Raw genomic sequence first — 19,792 nt, 5'->3', positions numbered from 1 at the left:
ATGTAGCACGGGTTAATTGTATCAGTATTACGACACTATCAAAGTTTAAAAACCATTGACACAAATAACCTTAAACCTATACATGAAAAACTCTCAACAATAGCAGGAATTATTATGCACTCTTTTCTGTTTACATTACGTATACAACGTAAAACTGATTGGCAAAGGTATTAATCTTTGAAGTAAATCACAGCCTTTCATCAAATTATAACGAAACTAAGTAAGAACTTGATCTTCATATGAATACTTACCCAATACATTGAATTACATCAACTTCTAACTCACCTCACAAATAGTGGAAGACGGCTATGATTGCCACTCATCCATCCCCCACATTTGTAGCCATTTAGCCCTAACCTGAGGATTACAAGGAAAAACAAAAGCGCGGAACACATCCCTACAACTAATGGAACAGTTTGGTGCAGAAGAACCGCCCATCTCTCTTATTTATCAATTACAAAAATGTAAAAAACTGCACCAACTCGACGTTACGCCTATGCTACAACACAGACCGCCATTAATGATGAGAGTGAAGATGGCAGACTGCGACGACTCAACTTCGTAGTTATTATATGGCAATATAGAGGACTCTGCCTCCATCCTTGCAAATAATAGAAACAAATGACGGTGACGCGCCGTGGGTAATCAAGATAAAATCGGGTTTCGTTCATCTTACCTGCGTTATCTTTTCACCAAGAGCCGGCTCCTGCGGATGTTTGTGGTTTTAGTGTGTAAAAGGTTTACGACTCATACACATTATGACCCAGGAAGGAGATAACGATAAGGTAAGTTAGCCGGTCGGCTTATCGTTGTAACCGATGGTGTTAACTCTTCTATGCCTCTGTGGGGCCATTATTAAGAAATGCAATTCATGTCTTCGATGTGATCTCATAACATTGGACTTTTTGCTCGATCTATTCTCCTACCCCTCTTCAGTGAAAATTCCTAGGAGATGTAATTAGCATTTAGACGGATTTCAAGCAAGAAATATTGATTCAGACGATATGGGAGATTATAATAAGGTACCTTATTCATTTTAGAAATTGGTTTTCTTCAGTAATGGTTCGAATTATTGAAGTATTGTTTTTGAAAGCGCTTAAAATTTAACTGCATGGGTATTTTGGTTATTGCTTGCCATTTAAGATCGTAATCAACTAACAATGAATTTTACTAAGTAAGTATAGTACGCGTAAGTAGTCATTAGGGGATAGTGTTGTTATACTTGTAGTGCTCGACCAAAGTTATTTTATTTGCGAATTTACGCATTGATAAATCTATCCAATATTTCTGTCTTTTGAGTACTAATAAGTGAGCAAATTTTTGCATGTCTCTTATTTCGGCAAGTGAAACAACTCTCCTAAGTTCTAGCCATATTTTCATTTTAGATCCTGCCCGTGTGCATTGCGGTGGTGGCAGTGGCCGCCACTGTTATTATTGCAGTATTTCATTTCAAGAAGCGTAAAACACCGTTGATAACGTTATTGGATCCTACTGTTAAATATGCACTTCCATTGATCGAGAAAGAAGAAATCAACCATGACACCCGTCGTTTCAGGTTTGGACTCCCTTCATCGGAGCATATTTTGGGTAGGTTTTCTGCCTGTAAAAGTGGTTGATTTTTGATCGTTAGATAGTGGAGCATTATGTGATAGAAATTTGTTACCTCTAGGTTTGCCTATTGGTCAACATATCCACCTGTCAGCAAGAATAAACGGTGAACTGGTAATCCGTTCTTACACTCCTGTTAGCAGTGACGAATGCAAAGGCTACATGGATTTGGTGATAAAGGTGTGCATTTTAAAAATCTGGAATCTATTTCTGCATTTTTTGATGCATCTATATGGGCCATGTTTTACGTTTCATTCATTCCTATTATTTTCTAACCTTCCCCAAAATGACATGCTATTTGTTTCTCTATCTTCTTGTGTTGATAGGATTCTAGATGTTGATTCTCAGTTAATATTATTTTGGGAATGTGTGAAACTGAAATGGAAACAACCTGTTGATGTTACGCAGCTCTATTATTTTTTCATCTCATTTAATCCCAGGTTTACATGAAAAACACACATCCTAAGTATCCAGATGGAGGAAAAATGAGCCAGCACTTGGAAAGTTTAAAACTTGGAGACACAATTGATGTGAGAGGGCCATCGGGAAAATTGAAATACCAGGGTAATGGGGCATTTGCCATCAGGAAAGACACAAAAACGCCACCAGTTATCGTTAAAATGAAGAAAGTGGCAATGATAGCAGGTGAGTGAAGTATATAATTATTGCGAAAAATCCACAGAGAAAAAATCATTCGCCTTGACCGGGATTCGAACCCGGATCCCTCGATTTCCGGTCGAGTGCTTTAGCCAGTTAAGCTACCGAGGCGTCATTCATCCCTGTGGAAATTTGTGGACTATACCGGACACAATTGTGCATTGCGGGTGACACCCGTAAAAGTTATCACCGTGGCTAGTCCCGGTATGCTTAAATTCGTATATAATTATTTATAACATATGCATAACATAATTGAGTTAAGGAATTTTAAAATAATTTTATGATTTTTAAAGTGATTGTTCAGTGAAAACCTGAAAACTTGAGAATTTATGGTTAGTGTTGCCCGTGAAAATTATTGCATTTTCGCATGTATGTCATGACTTCCATTTCCAATTTTCTAATGGAGTTTTTTAGTGCTGGTGAAGCTGTTATGGAGTTCTACGTCTGCTGCTTGTGTGTTTCAAGGGCAGTTGAATGATGAGCTCATGCTTTGTTTGGTGTTAAATTCTATCTGTAGATAATTCAGGTTGACAAAGGGAAATATTTTGAGGGCATCATGCACAATTGCGTTCACTTCCAGTTACTTTAGCTTAATGAGTCCAAATCTGAGAGTGGGTTTGCGCAAAGCTACAGCCATGAAATTTGTTTGAAAGGGGTTGCATATTGATACCTTAAAATTTTGGCCTGAACTCTTCCCCCTTCCCCTCTTGACTACGGAATTGTGCTGTCTTGTCAGGATTTAGAGGTAGTGCGGTTTGAATTTGCAGTAATTAGTAATTAATAGATGTAGTATGACTCTATCCTTAAAAGGATACATATTATTTGATTTCAAAATACTTTGCATAAGCTCTGAAGGTGGGATTAAAACACTTCATCTATATTCACACTAGGTAGGCCCTTTTTTCAGAATTTGGAAAGTTTCATAGTCTCAATATGACCTAAATGAAGTTAATATTCATTTGCTGAAAATTAGTTACTTAAACCCTTAGATGCTCAGGGTGCCGATATATCAGCCCTTTGTAATCACATGTAAAAAAAAGTTTGTTTATAATATTTTGAATGAGTTTCACATTTGTACTGGAGATTATATAAATATTTAACAAAACTGATGAAATGGCATGTCTTCTACAGTATTTAGACTTCCATATTAACAAAAGAATTTTTTATGTAGAGTACTATATGTAAGAATATCTTCTGTGTGTGTTCTGGAATTGTGCTTGAGCATTTTGGGAGATAAAATGAACATGGCTGTGACAGTGAAAGGGTTAAAATTTCAAATCTCTATCCCAAATCTATGTAAAATAGTGGAAAATGTGAAATTTCCCCAAAATTTTATTATTTTAAAAAATGTATCTCTAAATGTTTATCAGATGTACTTCTATTTGGATCCATCCCCCTGAGTGCTACCGGCACTGCAGTGCCGCTGAAGTTTGGCCTACACCACTTAATTCTGCCGCTAATTCCCCTCCTTCCCCCTCCCCAGTAAAGTCAATGTCACTGCTTTAAAGATCTAAATTTACATGCTGTAGAAATGTTCAATTTTTTCTATAATTTCATGGTTAATATTCTAAAATTCTGCTATTTCACCATTAAAATTATTGAATGTATCCACTTTGCATTTTTAACCTGTCATGGGAAATTATGGCTAAAGTACACATTTCTATAACTACTCATATATGTATGTAATACATATCATTCCACCCAATTTTGATGGTGCCAGAACGTGCCGGAACGCCGTTCCGGCACTTATTAACAAAAGACATAATAGTGAAATAACACTTTTATAAAATTTTTTGCCTCAAAATTTCTAATGCATATGTATATAATTTAGCAACCCATATAAAAAATTGCAGTGAAATGTAAATAATAACTTGTAATAAAAACACTTAACCCTAATACGGGCAACATATTTTTATGACGTAATCGGGTAAGGTGAGTCCAACAGACTCTTTTAACGCATGCTTTTTATTTAAACTATTAAAAAATGAAAAATATTACTTTTCACATAAATTTGTACATATTGTGCACTATAGAATCATTTTACATAAAATTGATTATTTTTTGTTAAACAAAAGTTTTACATTACTTATTAATTTCATACATAGTCAAACAGCGAGTACAGTAGACTCTTTTGACTAATTCTTTCTGTTTTCACTACATAAAAACACCAAATATTTATCGTTACATGTTCATAGTGATAATTTTATATTATTTTGACAATTCAAACCAAATATTTGTAAAATGCACATTACTTTTTACATTTCGTGCAAACAGACTCACCTTGCCCGGATTTGTGGGAATTCAGGGAAAAAAATTATTTCTAAGTTACTTTAATTCCGAAAGATGTTTGAATTACTCCTATTTATAGAAAATATACAATTAGAAGAAGTGAAAAATTTACAACTTGCTGACATTTCAATAACATAATAAAATCATCAAAAATGTGATGCGATGAGTCCAAGAGACTGAACTATGCCCGTATTAGGGTTAAGGGTAATATTTCACTTAAAATATAAATAGAGTGAAATAAAATATTTCACACTATAAAAAGTTAAGTAAAGTGTGTTCCGGCACTGCTAATTTTGCCATGACGTCATTGGTGTGGGTGGCCTCTGTTAATGGATATGTCCCATATAGGAGGAACTGGAATCACCCCAATGCCGTTCCGGCACTGATTAACAAAAGACATAATAGTGAAATAACACTTTTAAAAAAATTTTTGCCTCAAAATTTCTAATGCATATGTATATATAATTTAGTAACCCTTATAAAAAATTGCAGTGAAATGTAAATAATAACTTGTAATAAAAACACTTACTTAAGGGTAATATTTCACTTAAAATATAAATAGAGTGAAATAAAATATTTCACACTATAAAAAGTTAAGTAAAGTGTGTTCCGGCACTGCTAATTTTGCCATGACGTCACTGGTGTGGGTGGCTTCTGTTAATGGATATGTTCCATATAGGAGGAACTGGAATCACCCCAATGCTTCAGCTTATCCGTCACATCACCCATGATCCAGAGGACAGCACTGAGCTTTCGCTTCTTTTTGCCAATCAAACGGAGAAAGATATCCTTGTGAGGGAAGAGCTGGAAGAAGTGCTGAAAAATCATCCAAAGCAATTTCAGTTGTGGTATACTGTTGATAGGCCCACTGAAGGTAAGTTTATGGAAAAGATAATTGACTATGATGTGTTAGAACGTAGGTTTCCGTGGCGATGGTTTGATCTCTGCATTTCTTCTGGGTTTCCTTCCGCGTCAGCTTGTTTGTAGACAACAGTTTCGCTGGCTATCCTGCCAGCGTCTTCAGGTCGAAGGTGTCGGCTGTCGGTTTCTGCCTCGCATATATACCGTAGGCTGGATGGGAGCTGCACTGTGATTGGCTGTTTGACTGGGCGCTTCTATCTGATTGGTTCTCTTTTGGATTACTCTTTTCCACGCGCTGTGAAGGAAGTACCCATCTTCTCTATTGAAATTCGATGGTGTTTTTTGAATTTCTATTGCTTCCCTGATTTGTCTTGGGAAGTATCGGCACTCCTTAACTAAAAGTTTCTTTTCTTCAAATTTGATGTCGTGGCCAGGTTCCGACCATGCATGTTCGGCGATGGCAGAGAGCTGAAATTGTTTGTTCTTGGTCGCCCTTTGGTGTTCTTTGATCCTCACATGCATGGAGCGGCAAGTTTCCCCTATGTAGCATTTCCCGCAGGAGCAAGGCACCTTGTATACCCCCTCGTACAGTTCCTGAGGAATGATGTCCTTGGGCCCGGGGAGGACGTCTCTTATCTTGGTCACACAGTTGTATCTGGTGACCACGTCATGCTTTTTTAATATTCTGGCGATAATCCAAGATAAGTAATCCAAGAGAGAACCAATCAGATAGAAGCGCCCAGTCAAGCAGCCAATCACAGTGCAGCTCCCATCCAGCCTACGGTATATAAGCCAGGCAGAAACTGACAGCCGACACCTTCAACGCCTTTCGCTGGCAGGATAGCCAGCGAAACTGTTGTCTACAAACAAGCTGACGCAGAAGGAAACCCGGAAGAAATGCAGAGATCTGACTATGATGTTTTAATCCATAGCACTGATGTGCATCTTTATAAAATATCAGGTGCAAAAGTTCTGTGAGGGAAAAATCAACTGCTTGGATCTACCAAATTTGCCATTCATAGAAATTCACTTACGTGTAGAAGATGCCTTGGTTACTTCAGTGGCTAGAGTGTCTAGTGCTAATTAGGAGATCCATTTTAGAATCCTAATCGGCAAAGGATTTTTATTCAGCTCAATTTTTGCAGTATGGGTGCACTTTTGTGTGACTCTCTTAAGGTTTGCCTCCGTTTAGTCTCCATCGATTTCTTTAAAAATATTCTAAGATAATCATTTTGAAGAAAAATGAATGAATGAGCTCTTGTTGTTTGAGTGGTAATGTAAGTTGAAACAAGAAGTTAATTATTCCTGATTGAAATACTAATATAGTCTCTATATGTAATGAAAATGTCTGAGGTCTCGGGAAATAAGATTTGAAGCCAGATATTGGTGGAGTCTTTGAAGCAACAAATTATATTATGCATTACAGATCCTTAATCTTGGGAATGTTATTTTGACTCAAATTCTTCCTCGATGTGGCTATTGTGACTGCCCTCTCACTGTGAGAGTCCTCCTGATGGAGAGTGACGAGTGTCAGCTTATGCGCGACAGGCTAGGCGTAAGGGGCGACCTAGAATGTATTCTGGGCGATGAACCTGACTACCTAAGCCATGTCACAGAATTTCTTAAAAATACTGGTATTACAAATGCAATTTGATTGGTAAAACTTATATATCCATTTTCTCAACTCTTGCCGTACTAAATTGGAATTATGTATAATATATTACTATGATGCAATTAGATTGCGAGTGGTGGTAATGACCTTAGTTGTCAACGCACTCGTAACCTCAAACCTACTCAAATTCTTGTGTGTGGTCAACATTGCTATCATACCTTCATAACTAACACAACCTTGCAAAATTTATGGAGATAGATGTCGATTACCAGGCTTATTGCCTTTTCAAAAGGGCCATCAGAGGAATAATAATTCACTCAAATGCAATTTTTATGATTATCTTAATCTTATGGTTAATTTAGTCTTCTCTTTCATTGGATTGCGCTTCAATACTCATTCCATAACTTTATTCTGAGTTTGACTTCCCTTAGTGATTATTTACTAACCATTGCGGGATAGTAGAGATTACTTGAATAATAATGTCGGCCGTTGTGACTTCTTTATTCCTTCTCAGGTTGGAAGTACAGCGAGGGTTTTGTGTCAGCTGATATGATCAAGGAGCACCTCTTCCCTCCAGCTAGTGACACCATTGTTTTGATGTGTGGACCACCTCCAATGATCAACCATGCCTGTATACCTAACCTGGAGAAACTTGGATATGACTCCAATCTTATGTTTGCATATTAATATGAATATTTGTTAATGGTGTGGGAGTCATTTGAATATAACTGGCAAGCCTTCACAGAATGTGATTCTCCAATGCATCACATATTATTTGAAGTGTTGACTTTTTGTTAGTATAATTATTCATACTAATGCTTGATAATGTATGTGTACGTCTTCCTGTTTTGGCATATTTTTGCTAATACCTTATCAGTAATTCTTCATACATGCTATGGCAACGCTGCACACATCATGGCAGAGTCAACTGGGGGTAATTATTGGGAATCTTTCATTTATGAGTTCTGATGCTTTTTGAGGAAATTTTCTTCATGGAAGTGATGTTATGAAGCTTGAAATGATAGTATGTCTGGGATGTGTTTCCTATTATGCGTGAGTGTTGTGAATCGTACTAGGAATGTACGAGTACTTAAAAAGTTTCCCTGTAGTTAAAAGTTAAGCAATCGGCTCAAGAGCATACAATCCCAAAAATTTATTCTTTCACTGATCTGTTTTATTCTTTGTTTTTTTTTTTATTTTATATGTAATATGTTCTCTTTTTATTTTTATGTTTAGAAGATTGTAATGATGTGAGGCTTTTTAGTGGTATCTATCCATCAAATATGTAAACAATGCACTAAGTAATTGGTAACATTTAGTTTCCATATTCATTAGGAGACTCTATTTGAAAATGCTTAAATATCATTTAGTGATTGGAGAATTTGTGCTTGAGATGTATGGTTCATGGTGTCTGTTGCTAACTCATGTGTTTTTCACTGGGTTGGTCACCCTTCATCTTCTAACATTTTGCTCTGCTGTCACATTGAGTTATCTTAATATGTTGATGCTAATTTTTTTTACTAGGATTCTGATTCTGATGTTGATCGCCTTTAATATTCCTTGTGGTAATTTTCATGTTGAAATTGCTTTGGGAATGATTCTGAGACTTTTAATACCTTGATTTAAAGTATGCCAACTATATTTTGTATTTGTCATGCTTGTGCATTTTAAATGTTGAATTGTGGAGTATTAATCGTAAATTGTTTGATAAAGCTTTTGCCTATATTTTAATTTACCCTATGATATGTTCAGTAAAAACTCATTTCCTTAAAAATTCGATTAATGCCTGTTTATGGGAAAATTTCCAGTGATAGAGATACTTATATTCTTATTTCTGCACATATTTTAGGATTAAAAGTTATACATATTTTTGGATTTGGCTGTGGGACTCAATGCAAGAATATGATTTGTAGGGAAAATATTGAGGAATTTGTTGACAATAAAACAAAATTGATATTTTTGAAGCATTGTTTCATTCATAATTTTTTTAATTCCAATGAGTGTAAAATGAGCTATGGGCAGGGATGGGCAGTATTTCAAATACAAGTTAAATATGTATTTTAAAATGCATGTTTGGAATACATTTGTGATTTGTATTTCAAATGCACGACCTGAATGCATCTTGTTTTTCAAAAACACTTTTTTAGTATTTTACCATTCTAAAATAAAAACACTCTTGTAAAATACTTTTGAAGCTGCTTTGATAACACTTATGTAACATTATGCTTCAGAGATTACTTTGTTTTCACTATAATCGTTTTATTCATATTTGCAACTATCTATAGTCTCAAAGCATGTTATTTTTTTTGAGATCTAATAGTTTCCAAAAAGTTGTATTTTGTATTTCAAAAGGTATTTAAAAATACTATTTTGTAGTTTGTTTTTAAAATATTCTAGTCAAAGGTATTTTGTGTTTTGCATTTCAAACACATTTGGAGCGGTATTTTGTATTTAAAATACTTCTCGGCCTGTATTTTGCCCAGCCCTGGCCATGGGCATTGATAGGATCTATGTGAGGCCCCCTTGGCAAGATTTGAAGGGTGGGTGGAGGCTTTGTTGAAGGGAAGTTTATTCCACAGAAAGGACATTGGTAAATATGGGGGGTTAGGGTTAGGTTCCAGAAAGTGTGAACAACATGTCCAACAAAAATGAATACAGTGCAACCTCGATATAACGACACCCCACGGTGCACTAATAAACACTCGCTATAGCGAATTGTCGCTTTACCGGAGGTGGAGCAAATAATAGCCAATATAGCTGTTGCGAACAGATATACAGGAACAGGAGTGGTGCGGCGACAGATAAACATCTATCCGATAAACGTAAGCATAAATCCAGACGAAAGGCGATGTTTTTTTGCATCACTAAATTTCCTTACTCAAACAACGACTAACTATTCAAACAATTTACAAGCGCCTCACTGAATAAAAATCATGCAAATCATTGTTTCGTCAATCATTATATTTATCGAACGACAGTTTACCACATAAATTTGAGACTGAGCACTCCAATAACTTCATTTCTAACAGATCGCTAGCAATTGCAGAGGTTAAGGAGTCTTGATGAAAGTCTTCCGGCGGTGAAACCCTCGCTATGGCGAGAGCCAACGCCGAAAGGGTCTCGTAAAATCGAATTTTTTAACACGCTTATTATAGGGTCAATTGACGGTGCATCGGCTATCTCTCGTAATAGCGGGGGTGTCGCTATAGCCCATACTCGCTTTAACGAGGTTCCACTGTACTTGTTGTGGCCAACATTTTATTGTGCTTCATGGTAGAGGGCCTCTACCTAGGTTGAAATTCAGTGTATTATCTAAAGATCATAAACATTTTCAAAGTGTTGATTCCGGTATATAGCCAGGGAGATTTTTTAAGATTATTTTAAGTTTTGGGGCTTCAACTACCCCCAAAATTTGTTGCTGCCCTTTGTGGTGACTGCCTATAACACATATTCTCAGGAGAGCGTTAGCCCAGGGGCATCTACCCACCTATATGTGTTTTTTTGGCGCAGTTACAATTCATAATGTCAACTGCCTAGTCAGTGGCATAACTATGGGGGGGATGAGGGGACAGATATGAGAGGCCCTTACCCTCCATACCCTCACAGAAATAAAAAAAATATTAAAACTATTGGCTAGTTTTGACATATAATAATTGTATCTGGTTAAAGTTAAATTTTAAGTGTCAAAATGATGTAAAACGTATTCCCAGGCGTGTCATTTTTCAAAAATTTTTCCTGGAAATCCGTTGCCTGTCCCCACCCTAAGCCCCTTCATCCCCCCTCCCAAAGCCTATTCCTAGTTATGCCACTGTGCCTAATCACTTTGAGGTTTCACATTGACAATTCTAGGCGAAAAGTTGAAAATGTTTGTGAAAAATCTGGCAGATTTTGTCATAAACATCTATGGAGACCAAGCCCATCAATCCAACTTCATCCCTTTCTATGAAAACAATAACAACAATTTAAGGTCTATGTAGGCAAAATGTATGTATAGCTTATTTAGTAAAATATATGGTTTCCTTTAGGTACAAATTGACTACAGTTTAACCAGTTTTTGAAGCAACCTAGGTAGCGTACATACACTACAACATATGCATATGTTGTGTGTGACCCTATTGACAGGGGCACAGCTAGGAATTAAGGCTGGTGGGGGGGGGGGTTTAGGTGCAACTAATACCGGGGTGTGTGGGGGTATGGGATACCTACCAGGATAAGTGGTATGTGCGAGATTGATAAATTGCAGAATTTAACCTTTTCGTGCCGAGCTCCTTCACGGGAAGTTGCTTTTGGCTTTACGAAGGGTTTGAGAAATTCTTTTTCGCCCCGTACGGAGTTTTTTCTTGGCTTGGGACTGTGCAGGTAGTCGCTTCCTCCCCTTAATGACTTTTCCTAGCGGGGTCCCGGACTCTTTCCTCGGAAACTGGGCAAATATAATCCTCGACCCTTATCCCCGAAGGCAGCCCATCCCGGCGTACTTTTGCGGTCAGTTTATTGTTGCCAGTGCAATTTTAATTTTTTTAATTGTTACTGTTGCATTAAATGTCAGTTCATCAATGTATTCCTTTCATTTTGCAATGCCTGTAGAACTTTTAAACGATGTTCTACGGTTATTTTTAGGGTTTTCAGCAAAACGGCACTATATCATAGCCAAATGAGCTTTTCCGAGAAGAGTGAGGTTATCATCATCCACGTACATATTTCAGTAGGAGAAAACACGGAACGAATGTCTACGTTAAACATTCCCTATTGGTACATTAAATTTACGAATTTTTAGGATATGCATTAATCAGTATTTATAGCGAAATTCGTTTATAATACCTTTGTATTCAAAGGTTGGTAAGAGGTTATTAAAAATAGCCGCTGTAATTTTGGCTCACGACAAAGAACTGAGAGAATCATATTTTGTTACATTACGAGGGCTTTTTTTCCTAGAAGTTAAATCGGATATTCTATGGAATTTCACCGCAAATGTACACTTAGAATGTAGCTAACAGAGTAACGTATATTTTTAGATGTAAATCATTACAATATCGCTCCTATAAACTTGCTAGTGAGTTATAAAAATAACAATTAAACATCTAACCTTAGCGTCTACAAAAATTGTTCTAGGTGATGATCAAAATTTGGAACCAATCAGCAGAACATACAGAATGTAATTCCTCGCATTGATTTTCAATAAATGCAACATGAACGTTTTTAGTTATTTTAACTTATAAACAAATAAGTGACCATGAGCACCTTCCTTGAGTGGGACACTGAGAGCCGGAATGGGCCGAGGTAATCCCCACACGGACTATAGGAAAGGGTCGGACCTCTCGCGCCGAGGGACCCTAATGGCGGTTGGGACCCACTTGGCATGCTTGAACGCGAAACCGCGAAAACACGGCCTTTGGCCTTTTGCTTCGAAAAATTCAAGCCGTGAGAAGCCGGCCTTCCTTCTTTAGCATCAGAAAATTCAGGCCGTGAAATCATGCCCTGCGTAGGGAAGAGGTTAAAGATAAATGATTCAAAATTGTGAGTTTTACCACTTTTTGAAGGATATTTTATTGATCCTTACACAATTCTTTTAGTAATATCAATCCAATTAAGTATGTAAAATGGATTAAATTTATCTGAGCTCTGGGGGGGTTTTCTCCCCAAAAACCCTCCCCCCCCCCCCTCATTGCACCACTGCATATTAATGCTGCTGATATAGTTTGACTTATTAATCTATTTAAGGTAAAAAGGTGATGCCTTTTAAAAGTGGAGATTTAATATTGGGAGTAAACTACGCTTATGATGATGAGCTTGAATCAGTTTTTTAAAATGCATGAATCGAGTGAATATTCCATGCTGGAAAAGTGAACTGCCTTGGCACGGATTCGAACCTAGAACTCCTGAATTCTTACCTGTTGCTCAAGAGCGTGAGATCAAGAGATAATGAATTCTCTTAAAGCATTGAATTAATGAATTTCACGATCTGACAGAAGTAAAATACTTGCAACACAAAAAAAGTCATAAGATGTGAAGACAAAAAAACAAGGAAGAACAAACCCAGCTAGAGAACAGTTTGGGTTACACGATGCAGGTACTTCTTGCGATGCCTCCGTATCTTCCTCAACTGCTTTCTGAGGATCTGTGGGGAGAGTTTGTGTTAAGAGGGAAGAGAGGATTCGGAGAATGACACATCGAGCCAGTGGTAATCCTCATTTACTGGGGAGGAAATTAATAATAATAATTTATTGACACATCGACATTTATAACGCAGCTATATAGCGTGCATAGCTACATGTAAATTGGTGTCTCGTCATGAAGTAAAATATAAGTAAAAAATTGGAAGAAAAATAAACCTCACATTAAAAGATAATTTAGATAGACGTACATTACATGAGTCACATAAATTACGTCAGTGAATACCCTTCATTAAGAAACTCATTCACATTAAAATAACTTTTTTATATCAATAATTGCATCCTTTGTCAGTATGCTGTTATTTGCATTAAGTTTTCCTATCATGCAGTTTTACTCCCATATGGTAGGATGAGCTTTCCACAGCTTTCAACCTGTATATTGTATAGATGCTTTCTCCTTGTGCCGTGACCATGTTTGATTTTATTGAGAATTAACCAGTTTTGTTGCTTTATGACACATTTCATAAATTTGCAATGATGGTAATTTCAACACTTTCAATTTTGAATTCTGGGGAGGAAATTATATTCACTCCTGATAAGGTCTAAAATTAGCAACATACTCACGCAAATAATAATTGCAATTAGCAATAACCTAAGATGATAATAGCTGTGGGTCCTAGATCAATGTTGGGTTAGGTCGTTTTTTTAACACGTTGCGTACCAGGGTATTTAAATTCCTAGGAACGCCAATTCTGGAAATATGTGCCTATTAGGACATAAAGCCGTTGGTTTAAACATGGTTAAAAAGCTAATGTTTAGAATATAACTTTACTCGATCAAACGTTATGATGTATCAATTCATTGTGAATAACGAACAACAACTGAAAACGTACTAACGAATACGTATTGTACGCTTCAAAATTGTTTAGGTTGACGCACCTAAATGAAGAGAATCTTCGTCATCCGTCCGGAACGTTCGGGAAAAAAATGACGAGAATTCTCGCCATCCTTACGCAATGCGTTAACAAGAATATCATATGATAATTTATGTTTGAACGTGTGTGAAAAATAAAGTATAGGTATATGATGGAGGACTACTTCATGCTTCAGTGATGCATTTACGTATGATTCATTACTGTTGATTCGGATTATCGTATTTAATGTATTTTTTGTTTTCCTCCTGTCAGGGAACCCTGGCCCCCTTCTATATGCTCTGAAGTTATGCAAACTGCGAGAGGAGCTGAATGTGTGCACCTTGGATGGCTGTGGGCAGAATATAATGGGAGAAGGGGGCTAATATACATGCCTTAATGTGTCCTCTTTCTGTGGTCATATCTTGGGGCATACTTTTAATGAATCAATATCAGCATTTTACTTTTGATTGAATTGATTCCCTCAAGTCTAGTCATTTCAATATGGTTATTGACGCATTAGCATCACTGCAAATCCCTGAATTCCATGGTTTCTCCTGACTTTTCTCTTACCTATTTGAATAATAGTTTCACTGATAAGTACAGAGTAGCATTTATTATGACCAGCAGATGAAACCTCCAAAGATAATCATCATGAAACAGTGGAGGAGTTAAATGATTTAAATATTCCAACAAATGCAGATACACACATTGCTTTTAACGTGAAAAATTACATATATTTTTAAAATTAATGATTCACAGCGTATGAGAAAAATCAGGATAGCCATCCACGTGCAACGTTAGAAAATTGTTCAAGCATCTTTTACAACATGACATATTGATTCAAGATTGTACCCTGAAGAATTTAGAAGTGGGCAGGTTATCGTTGGCAAAAAATAGTACGTACACACATACATATATATACACCCACAACACCACGGAGGTTATTGAAGAATTCTAGCGCTAAGGGGTGACAGGTTTTCTCCTCGTTACCTACCTCCCACATTTAGAGGGCAATTTAAAACAAGGTAAAATGGCATAGTCTAAAAAACTTTATTCAAAAACAAGTTTTATTCATCTACATTAAAAGAAAGGAATGCAATAATACATCACAAAAGTACAGTCTAATGTGACAGCTCTCACAGCACAGCTGAAATTTTTAAGAGGTTGTAATAACGATTACTTGAGGGTGCTTCACTTACAGCAGAGTATTAGTAGAATTAATGGCATCACAGTCGTGCCACAAAAGAGTCACTGTACTCTACTTTATCAGCCAAATGTAATGGCAGAGAGGACGAAGCATTTGGGAGAGCCAGTGAGGGACCTCATGTGAAGGAACCGCAATATAGAGTTCCTCCTTCAGCAAAGATAGGTCCTATATGTTAACCAATGCTTAAAATAATACTCTGATATCAATAAAACTGAATTCAGTCAGCTGCCTGAAATTCCAAATACAAATTTAAACAACAGATTCCTGGCATACTCTTGCCCGGCAAAATACATTAAAAATTCACAATGAATCACTTATTTTTCAAGTGTTCGTTAAAATTATTACAGTAAAGTGGAAATTGATGCAAAAACTTTCCTTGTGCACAGGAAATACATTAAAATTATAATTACATGGAAATGCATAAATACACCAGATGCATTACATACCGAAATACAATTTGTTTTTGGACGGAAATAGGATCAAAATATCCGGCCAAGGAATTTATTCCTTGGTCTCTAACAAATACAAAGCAGCAACATTATCCATATCAAATAAACCTACTAGCACATATTGGCATTTTGATATGTTTATAAAAATGCAGGTCTCTTACATATAAAAATATCAATACAAATTTGTTCGGAATCTAAATGCTCTTACAAAATTGTAACAAATATAACTCGATAAACAGCATTAAACATTATAAATTGTAATATCATTGTGGTTTAGATTACTCTTGAGCCATACCACTAAGCAATTTATAATCACGACATCTCTTTGCATATTTTACAATGATCATGATGAAACTTCTATCAACTGAGATCTGCAATTTTCTAGATCACAGGCTTATCTTAATAAAATAGGCATGGCAAAGACCATGCCTAAGAGCCATGTTACGCCCACTGTGCTAGCTGAGTTACACCTGTCATCGAAGTAACAGAAGCACCAGTTGACTTCGTCATAGTGATCTCTGAAGAAAGAAACAATAAAATGAATAAATATATGTAATTAACCAGAGGCATTGATTACAGTAAGGCAGCTGGTGTAGAAAAGGAAAAATAAGATGTGATAAGGCAAAGGAAAGATAAAGAATATTGCTTTTAGAAGCATGAGCCCTCAATATGGATGATTTGATTCTAATTTTAATTAATTTACTCCCTCAGGAGATGGAAAATATTCTTGAAAAATATGGAAAAATTCTTTTGCTCTTATTTTTGTACTTTTAACTTGTTTCATGTCATGAATATTTACTATTGTAGGTTACACCTGTAGGATTGTTGGAACACAAAACCTTGATACACAAACTGCCTTTGGTCACTATTTGATGTCTTAGAGAACCATGTTTTCAGCCCAGAATCTTGATTAACTATATAGAGTATTTAGAGCATCTCTGAGGATATTTCTCAATTAACATTGGGAATTCTCATGCTTTCTTTGTTTAACTAGCATATTTTGACAATAATTGGATAAATGTTAAATGATAAAAAGAAGAATGCGACAATTTATTTTCCTTTGATCATGTAGACATAAAAGAAAGTCTAATATTACGTTTCTTCAAAATCTGAGATGGTGGGTCTCATGTCTGGATGAGGTGACACAAAATGACTCAACAGAATATCAATTTTCCCTTTTGAATGATTTTTGTAGCTGTATAAATGAGTCTCATTTTTCACACTTTGTCCATGATGGCCTAATGTATGATTTTAGCAGATAAGATTAAACCACGACTCATAGGTAAGAAGGCTGTGATGGATTCCAAGTAGAACATTGTACTTTAGTAACTTTATCAACTTAAAACAACGATTATTGTCGGAGTAAGTATTCAGATGGTTGAAGGGTGCAAATAGCCTCAACCTTAGAAAGAAAATATTCCTAATTTCTTTTAATCTTCCCTTCCATGTGAAGAAAGTTATCACTGACAAAAGAAGTTTTATATATTCATATTTCATCAATTTAGGGACAAATAAATTAACCAAGGCATTAATATAGTAAAAATTCTCACGCTAAGTGGAAAGATCCACCTCGCAGATCCAATCAAACGTGTATACTAATCTTTACCTTTTGACGTCATGCTCGGGTATAGAGTGATTCACGTAGTTGGCAAGTTTTAAATCTTTTGCAGCAGGTCTACAACCTTCATATTTATCAGCAGGTATATCTGTTCGAATACTACTTAAAGTGCTAAGGCAGGCACGAGTTATGATTTCCTCGTCTGTAGGGAGGAGAAAAAAAAAGTTAGAACGGAATTGTACACAATAGCTAAACAGGAAATATAAAACAAGTCACCGAATTACCTCCTTTGCGCTCAATTAACTTCACGCACTTATCATTGTATTCCGGGCAGTAAATTCCCCAATGCAGAACCCAATTGAACTCTTTACCACATCCTGGGTATGTCGATACACATTCATAACAATACAAGCCATCACCTGAAATGTTTGAAATACATTCAAATTTCACTGTAGAATATTTTCAAGGGGAGGAGTTAACTCAAAATTGAAAATTCACACAAGAAAATTTTGCATGCAAAATTTGAAAGTTGGCTTTAAGCCACGCCCAATTGAATTATATGAATGCCGTTGAAATAAATTATACTTACTCTTGTGCAGTGAGAGAATTATGGCTATGAAAACTAGATAAAAATTCCCCATGATGATAAAATGGACGGAGAATAAACAGTAATAATCACAGAAATACTGGACGAAATTGGTTGGATGTACACAAACAAATCAATTTTACGTTATTCGTCTGTCTTCCCACTCGCGCTCCTCGTGCTCGCGCTCCTCGTGCTCGCGCATGTTTTTGGTTCTGCTTTTTTAAGCCAGGTGGCAGTGACCAGTTTTCTTCCGTAAAGGCGGTTAAACGAAATGAAGGAATTCAAAATCGTACTGGTCGTGAAGTTTAATGGGTTTAATGATCCTTTATCGTATGGTAAATGAATTAACAAAAATTGTAATGCTGTCATTAAACATGCGATAATTACAATACTTCTGTGTCCTGTTTGATGCTTGTAACTATTTCATGTACTGCAGAGACTTCCCATAACCTTTTGTGCATGGGGTGTAGATAATTTACCTAACTAGATAATATAATGCGAGGACTCATTCTCCGGAAATACGATAGCCATGTCAAATATATAAAAAAAACTTCAAATTTCAAATAAATCTTTGGTAAATTCACGATTTTTCAATTTTTTGTTTTATTTTATGTAGCAAAGTAATCGTGCTTTTATATTTCGGAGGGGGAAGGAGCGGATTCCGGTTTTTTACTCGTTATGCCACTGCCAAAATGATTGGAAATGATAGCATGAGTTTCATGCGAGTAGCCCGTCACCAAAAGACCGTCGAAAAGGAAATTACTTCCTCTGAAGATTTAAAAATATTTCGAGAGATGGCTCTTCGATTGCAAACCTTAAAGGTCCGAACATGGCCCTTATATAAGGGCCTTGGGTCCGACCATGCCTCTGCTCACTTCGACGCTGTGGCGCGATGTTTCAAGTTGATGAAAAGAACATGAGGCCCGGTGTCCAACCCGAGTTCGGTAAAGTTCACTTCTAGGTCAATTCTTCCCCCCCCCCCCCCCTGCGTCGTTCGGAACGGACTATCCGTAGCTATTATGAATCGGAGAGTAAGTTTATTTCTCAATAACATGTCATAAATGCGGGGTTGACGTGCGTACATCCTCATTTTTGTTGTTGATTCAGAGTCTTGGAGCGCAGGTCTTGAAGGATAAGTTACTCATAAAAATTTTATTGATATTTTGAGTAATTAAGAATGCTTTTCTTAGTTGTGATTATGGTTTTAGACAGTGAAAAATGCATAAATGTACCTAAACCTACTAATTCCAGACCTCTACTTCTAGACACTGAATCAACATTAAACATAAAGGGTAAGAGAGGGGAAAAACCCAATTTATCCTATTTTTGCGAACACGCCCTAAATCTTAGTTCAAAATTGGCTATCTTCGTGAACTATTTCTGAAATGGAATAGAAAAATTGAATTATTACAATTCATGAATCTCAAATATGATAGTCATGTTAAATTAATGCTGTACTAGTTTTAAGTATACCGGGAATAGCCACGGTGATAAATTTACGGGAGTCACCCGCAATGCACAAATTGCTGTATCTTTTTTATTTTGGTGATGCGTTCGGGTTTTACCTTCTCCTAGTATTATACTTGAAAATTCGAATGAGAATAGTGAAGTAAATTACGTAATCTGTTTATCGTACAATAATCCAAATTTGTTCCTCTAAAGTTATTAATCTGAACCTATGAAAATTTTTCTCAGTCATGAAGTCTTCATTACAGAGAAGAACGAGTCGATGGGCGCTTGATTTCATCAAGCGGGTTTGGGAGGGGGGTGGGAACATGTTTGTGTCACGCGTTTTCGAGTATTGGGTCCATAAGTTGCTTAAAAAGGGAAAGAAAACACTTACAATATCGTTTTAGTAGATAAAATAGACGGAGGATACGCACTTTCGCTCTCAACAATACTTAACGTCGTCTCAGTAACCACGATGATATAAGCGTTAAG

General features: G+C 36.4%; 2 protein-coding genes across 3 annotated transcripts; one reads left to right on the top strand and one right to left on the bottom strand.

The window, feature by feature from the left end:
- Positions 1-610: 610 nt before the first annotated feature.
- On the top strand, positions 611-8,991 carry LOC124162151 (NADH-cytochrome b5 reductase 3-like). Of its 2 annotated transcripts, XM_046538574.1 has the most exons (7): positions 675-785; positions 937-1,022; positions 1,386-1,587; positions 1,670-1,788; positions 2,049-2,253; positions 5,234-5,428; positions 7,542-8,991. In XM_046538574.1, the coding sequence occupies exons 2-7, from the start codon at positions 1,005-1,007 to the stop codon at positions 7,712-7,714; spliced, it is 912 nt and encodes a 303-aa protein (XP_046394530.1). In that variant the 5' UTR covers positions 675-785; positions 937-1,004; the 3' UTR covers positions 7,715-8,991. The 2 variants fall into 2 exon arrangements, with proteins under 2 accessions (XP_046394529.1, XP_046394530.1); XM_046538573.1 differs by lacking the exon at positions 937-1,022 and having other exon boundaries at positions 611-785.
- A 6,091-nt stretch (positions 8,992-15,082) lies between these two features.
- Positions 15,083-18,014, bottom strand: LOC124162393. The gene is made up of 4 exons (XM_046538916.1): positions 17,855-18,014; positions 17,550-17,684; positions 17,314-17,467; positions 15,083-16,225 (listed from the first exon to the last, which is right to left on the bottom strand). The coding sequence occupies exons 1-4, from the start codon at positions 17,904-17,906 to the stop codon at positions 16,102-16,104; spliced, it is 465 nt and encodes a 154-aa protein (XP_046394872.1). The 5' UTR covers positions 17,907-18,014; the 3' UTR covers positions 15,083-16,101.
- Between the last annotated feature and the right edge of the window lie 1,778 nt (positions 18,015-19,792).

This window comes from Ischnura elegans, chromosome 7 (genome assembly GCF_921293095.1).
Source record: "Ischnura elegans chromosome 7, ioIscEleg1.1, whole genome shotgun sequence".
NCBI lineage: Eukaryota > Metazoa > Arthropoda > Insecta > Odonata > Coenagrionidae > Ischnura > Ischnura elegans.
Note: the sequence above shows the minus strand (reverse complement) of the source record. Positions and strands in the feature narration are given on the sequence as shown.